The 6,041-nt window shown below is 39.3% G+C and overlaps 1 protein-coding gene across 1 annotated transcript in view; it reads left to right on the top strand.

Annotated features, from left to right (window-relative positions):
• ryr2a (ryanodine receptor 2a (cardiac)) overlaps positions 1 to 6,041 on the top strand; it is a 124,207-nt gene that overhangs the window by 44,611 nt on the left and 73,555 nt on the right. Inside the window, exons 16-23 of the mRNA XM_016468347.1 lie at positions 125 to 308; positions 831 to 966; positions 1,477 to 1,572; positions 1,662 to 1,780; positions 4,230 to 4,363; positions 4,449 to 4,690; positions 5,379 to 5,571; positions 5,752 to 5,968. Coding sequence (XP_016323833.1) covers positions 125 to 308; positions 831 to 966; positions 1,477 to 1,572; positions 1,662 to 1,780; positions 4,230 to 4,363; positions 4,449 to 4,690; positions 5,379 to 5,571; positions 5,752 to 5,968 — 1,321 coding nt within the window. The remainder of the gene's footprint in view (positions 1 to 124; positions 309 to 830; positions 967 to 1,476; positions 1,573 to 1,661; positions 1,781 to 4,229; positions 4,364 to 4,448; positions 4,691 to 5,378; positions 5,572 to 5,751; positions 5,969 to 6,041) is intronic.

Below are 6,041 nucleotides of genomic sequence, written 5' to 3'. Positions count from 1 at the left end.
GAGCACTTGAATGAGCTGTGAAGCTGCAAAAGAACACACACACACACACACACACACACACACACACACACAGAGTATCTGTTATTTATCTGTTAACGGTCCTGTCCCTCCTCTTTGTGCGCAGGGGTCTAGACACTCTGAGTAAGAAGGGAAAGACGTCTACCCTCGATCTGCCCATCGAATCAGTCAGTCTGAGTCTTGAGGATCTGATCGGATACTTCCAGCCGCCCGACGAACACCTAGAGCACGAGGACAAACAGAACCGCCTGCGAGCGCTCAAGAGCAGACAGAACCTCTTCCAGGAGGAGGTACGGATCACAGCGCAGCACAGAAACACCAGACACAGCGTGGGATTCCATTTCATTAGAATCAGAGCTGTCCTATAGAAGAAGCACAACTCAAGCCATGTGATTCACAATACACTGAACAAAAATCTGGTGTAGAATTAACTATGAAACGATTTTCACTCAGAAACTGCTAGTAAATATCACTAATAATTACAAATAAGTAACACACTGCAGTAAGCTCAACATTTTGATACAGAGAAACTGAAGTAGTATTATCTTTTAAACCATATTTCAATCATTTTTGCTTTATTTACAACTTCGAAAAATCATTTTTACAGTTTACAAAGAATCAGATAGCACTAGTACTAGTTTACTCCCGTCATTTCTCGTCAGATAATCTGAGCTGCTCCACATTCATTTTTATAGTGAGCTGTTTTTATTTCTCCTGAGAGTTTATAGAAGAAACATCTGAGACGATGTTGATATTTCAGCTGCATGCATGAGTTCGTGTGTGTGTGTGTGTGTGTGTGTGTGTGTGTGTAGGGAATGATCAACCTGGTGCTGGAGTGTATCGATCGTCTGCATGTGTACAGCAGTGCGGCTCATTTTGCAGACGTGGCCGGTAAAGAGGCTGGAGAATCCTGGAAGTCCATACTGAACTCCCTCTACGAGCTCCTGGGTATGATCCATATTCCAGCACTTTCCATCTGCACACATCAATAACCGGTGAAATCTGCTGACTGTGTCTCCAGGAGCTCCGATGCGTCTCGGACGAGTCCTGCTGCACGAGAGAGATGCACTGTGTTCACCATCACTCACTAGTGCACTGCTGACAGCAGTGTTTAGCAAAGTGCCCTACTGCTGTAACACATACTTCACATACTGTATACAGTGGGTACGGAAAGTATTCAGACCCCCTTAAATTTTTCACTCTTTGTTATATTGCAGCCATTTGCTAAAATCATTTAAGTTAATTTTTTTTCCTCATTAATGTACACACAGCAGCTGCAATATAACAAAGAGTGAAAAATTGAAGGGGGTCTGAATACTTTCCGTACCCACTGTATGTATACTGCATGCTGCTGTGATTCAGTAATAGTTCATCTGTTCCTCATGAACCTTTGAAGAGCTTCGTTCCTAATGAATCGTATTATTCCCATCGCATGATCATCTGTCTGTCTGTCTGTAGCTGCTCTGATCAGAGGAAACAGGAAGAATTGTGCTCAGTTTTCCGGCTCTCTGGATTGGCTGATCAGTCGTCTGGAGAGGCTGGAAGCGTCGTCTGGTATGTAGCGTTATTTATTGTGACGAGTGGATCGTTACGGTGTGCTGGTGTGATGATGTGTGAGTGTGTGTGTGTGTGTGTGTCCGCAGGGATTCTGGAGGTTCTGCACTGTGTTCTGGTGGAGAGTCCGGAAGCTCTAAACATCATTAAAGAGGGACACATCAAATCCATCATCTCACTGCTGGACAAACACGGACGCAACCACAAGGTGACTAAACTAGTGATGCTGTGAGCTGAATAATCATCAACCAGACTCTCTCTTTTGATCATGTGGTGCTTTAGCGGTTCACTTCATGTCTAGTTTTCATGGTTTACTCAGTTGGTTGTGTTTTTTATCTGTTCATGTTTAATACCGTCACCTTAATTCAGATCTTTGTTGATTATATGTCATTGTAATACTCAAAAAATGAATCATAGCACAGATTATTGTTACACATTTATTCAAATAGCTTAGAATCAGCATAGATCTGTCAAAAAACAATTCAATTTAATCAGTTAAAAAGTGAGCACGGTTTAAATATGACTATCTGAGGTTTAATAATTAGATTAGACCACAAATACTGTATATGATCCTGTTTATTTCAAACCAGTGCTATTAGTATTATTGAATATTTTGAATCAGATTTAATTTTTTTTAAATTGGATCGTTTTAAGTTTTATAAATGTTACTGTGTTTTTGTAATTTTTATTATACACACATATTTTTATATTTATATAATATTATATATATATATATATATATAAATTTTTTTTTTTTTTTTTTTTTTTTTTTGATGGAATAAGTCAACTTAAGTGTGTAAAAGTCACTTTCATGACTGTTTTTTAAAAGTACACCATGTAATAATGTCAAATTAACAGTGTTAAAATTACATTTTAAATCATTAAGTTTAATAATCTTTTTTCATGCATTTTGATGTGTTGAATAACATACTAACGCTCATGTAAAGTGCTCTGAAATAATTTGAACTCTACTGTTACAAATAATATTTTTTTTTTTTAAATATCTATAGTTTTTAAGTTGTAATGTTACGTTTGTTTATTTTAGTTTTAGTTATTTTAGTACTTAAACTATATGAAAATGAGAAATGTTGCTTTGTCAACTAGCTGAAATGAAAATATTTTTTTATGCTTTATTTCAACTTTCTTTCAAATAATGAGCGTTTTTATGGTTTTAGTTTTAGTTAACAATAATAAACTGTTTCAAACATATTTTATTTATTACTACCACTATTATAGAAGTATAATTTTTACTCATTTCATTTATGAATGACTGACAATTATTCATAACATTAAGTTATGAATTATATTATTTATGTTAAAAATTTGTTATCCAGCAAAGGATTGAAATGTTATATGCAGTTAAAATAGATACATATTAAATAAATAAATATTAGGCCTAAACATTTTTGTTTGAGTGATACTGCTCTAATTGAGAAAATCAGTGACATCTGCTGTTCGTTTAATGTGTATGTAATCAGTTGACAAGGATGTGAACTTTTAATTCAATTCACATTTATTTGTATAGCGCTTTTCACAATGCACATCAAAGCAGCTTCACAGAAAATGCATGTGTCTACATTACAAAGCAGAAGTGAATGTGTCCAAGTAATGTTCATTTCACAAATGAACAGTTCAAGGTAATAGAATCATACAGTTAGCTAACATTAATTAATTTCAGGGAGAAACTCATTAAAGCGATTTTTACAAGTGTGATCATAATGATTACAATATAGAGAAATTTTAGTTAACAATAATAAACTGTTTCAAACATATTTTATTTATTACTACCACTATTATAGAAGTATAATTTTTACTCATTTCATTTATGAATGACTGACAATTATTCATAACATTAAGTTATGAATTATATTATTTATGTTAAAAATTTGTTATCCAGCAAAGGATTGAAATGTTATATGCAGTTAAAATAGATACATATTAAATAAATAAATATTAGGCCTAAACATTTTTGTTTGAGTGATACTGCTCTAATTGAGAAAATCAGTGACATCTGCTGTTCGTTTAATGTGTATGTAATCAGTTGACAAGGATGTGAACTTTTAATTCAATTCACATTTATTTGTATAGCGCTTTTCACAATGCACATCAAAGCAGCTTCACAGAAAATGCATGTGTCTACATTACAAAGCAGAAGTGAATGTGTCCAAGTAATGTTCATTTCACAAATGAACAGTTCAAGGTAATAGAATCATACAGTTAGCTAACATTAATTAATTTTAGGCAAAAGCTCATTAAAGCGATTATTACAAGTGTGATCATAATGATTTCAATATAGAGAAATTTTGGCAGATGTGCATTTCGATTCAAGTTGGCATCATCTGGGGTCCTCGCAGGGGTCAGCATCATCTCTTCACAGGTGTGGGGTCATCTGAAGTCTTTCAGACAGCTTCTGGAGCTGCTGTAATCTCTAGTTACCTCGAGATGGGCATCCCGGGGTAGGAACAGAAAGGCAGATAGAAAATAATTAGCATAGCTGCTGTTCATTAAGTTTCAAGCAAAAAAGAAAAAAGGTTTCAGATGATGGTTTTTATATTTGTATATGTGAAGGTGTGTATTATAGGTCATCATGTATGTGTTTGAGTAAGCTGATGATTGGCTCGTTGCTGGACTGACGGCGGTGTGTCTGTGATGTTCAGGTGCTGGATGTCCTGTGTTCTCTGTGTGTGTGTCACGGTGTGGCCGTTCGCTCCAATCAGCACCTAATCTGTGATAACCTGCTGCCTGGCAGAGACCTGCTGCTGCAGACGCGACTCGTCAATCACGTCAGCAGGTAGAACAGCATCGCCATCACTCCCTGTGATCACTTCCTGTCACCTCACACTCTCTCAGTGCATCTCTCTGTGTCGCTCGTTCAGCATGAGGCCCAACATCTTCCTGGGCGTGAGTGAAGGCTCCGCCCAGTACAGGAAGTGGTATTATGAGCTGATCGTGGACCACGTGGAGGCGTTCGTGACGGCCGAAGCCACTCACCTGCGGGTGGGCTGGGCCTCGACACAGGGCTACGGGCCGTATCCGGGCGGAGGAGAGGGCTGGGGCGGGAACGGCGTCGGGGACGACCTCTACTCATACGGCTTTGATGGACTACACCTGTGGGCAGGTAACAACAGAGATTATTAATTGCTGTGATGCAGTGCTCATGTGCGGGCGAACTATTTAAAGCAATAGATCACCCAAAAAAATGGAAATGCACTCATTCTGAGGCCATCTAAGATGAGTTTGTTTCTTCATCATATTTGTAGAAATGTACCACTGCAGTCCATCAATTAATGTCTTGAGAAGACAAGAGAAACAAATCCATCATTAAGAGTCTATAATCCATAATAACGCTTCCTCCAGTGAAAAAGTGTTCTGGTCTGAATCAGGAGAGAAATCTGCACAGATCAAGCAGCGTTTAAACAGCTCTAAACAAATATGTGGCTGGATTTTGATGTGAGAGACAACAGGAGATGGACTTTTTCACTGGAGGAAGCATTATTATGGATTATTGTGATCCACTGGTGAGCAACTGATGTAATGCTAAATTTCACTAAATCAAAAACAAACTCCTCTGCATCTTGCAAGGCCTGTTGGATGGTTAAGGTTATGGTTTATTTACAGTATATAAAAACAAAAGTCTACAGAATGTCCCTATTTAGAGAGCTGAGTGTGTGTGTGTGTGTGTGTGTGTGTGTTCTGATGTGAGATATCTGCTGATGGTAGTGAAAACATCACTCATATAACAGCACATGTCAGCAGTTTTAAAGAGCCGTAGGCCATGTGACCGTAACGTGCGCTGTGATTGGCAGGTTGCGTGGCGCGTTCGGTCAGCTCGCCCAATCAGCACGTGCTGCGGGCTGAGGATGTGGTCAGCTGCTGTCTGGATCTCAGCGCTCCCAGCATCTCCTTCCGCATCAACGGCCAGCCGGTCCAGGGAATGTTTGAGAACTTCAACTCAGACGGACTCTTCTTCCCCGTCGTGTCCTTCTCCTCTGGAGTCAAGTGAGTCTCATCGTCTCCAGAGACACCCCCTGTCTGCCATTGGTCAGTCTGACAGATAACTCACATGAACGGCTGAGTCAGAACTGCTCAATGTCATCATCATCATCGTATATGGATGATGTGATATCACCTGTAAATTATAACCTGCTCTGATTGGGGAAAAACTCTCGTCCTCCTCAGAGTGCGCTTCCTGTTGGGCGGTCGTCATGGAGAGTTCAAGTTCCTGCCTCCATCTGGTTACGCTCCATGTTTTGAAGCCGTTTTACCACGAGAGAAGCTGCGTGTGGAGCACAGTCAGGAATACAAACATGATCATGGGAGAACACGCGACCTCCTGGGACCCACAGTCACACTGTCACAGGCGGCCTTCACTCCAACACCGGTGGACACCAGTCAGGTACATCTACCTGTACACACACCTGTACACACATCTGAACACACACCAGTCAGGTACACACACCTGAACACAC

This window comes from Sinocyclocheilus anshuiensis, unplaced genomic scaffold, assembly GCF_001515605.1.
Source record: "Sinocyclocheilus anshuiensis isolate Anshui unplaced genomic scaffold, SAMN03320099.WGS_v1.1 scaffold652, whole genome shotgun sequence".
NCBI lineage: Eukaryota > Metazoa > Chordata > Actinopteri > Cypriniformes > Cyprinidae > Sinocyclocheilus > Sinocyclocheilus anshuiensis.
Note: the sequence above shows the minus strand (reverse complement) of the source record. Positions and strands in the feature narration are given on the sequence as shown.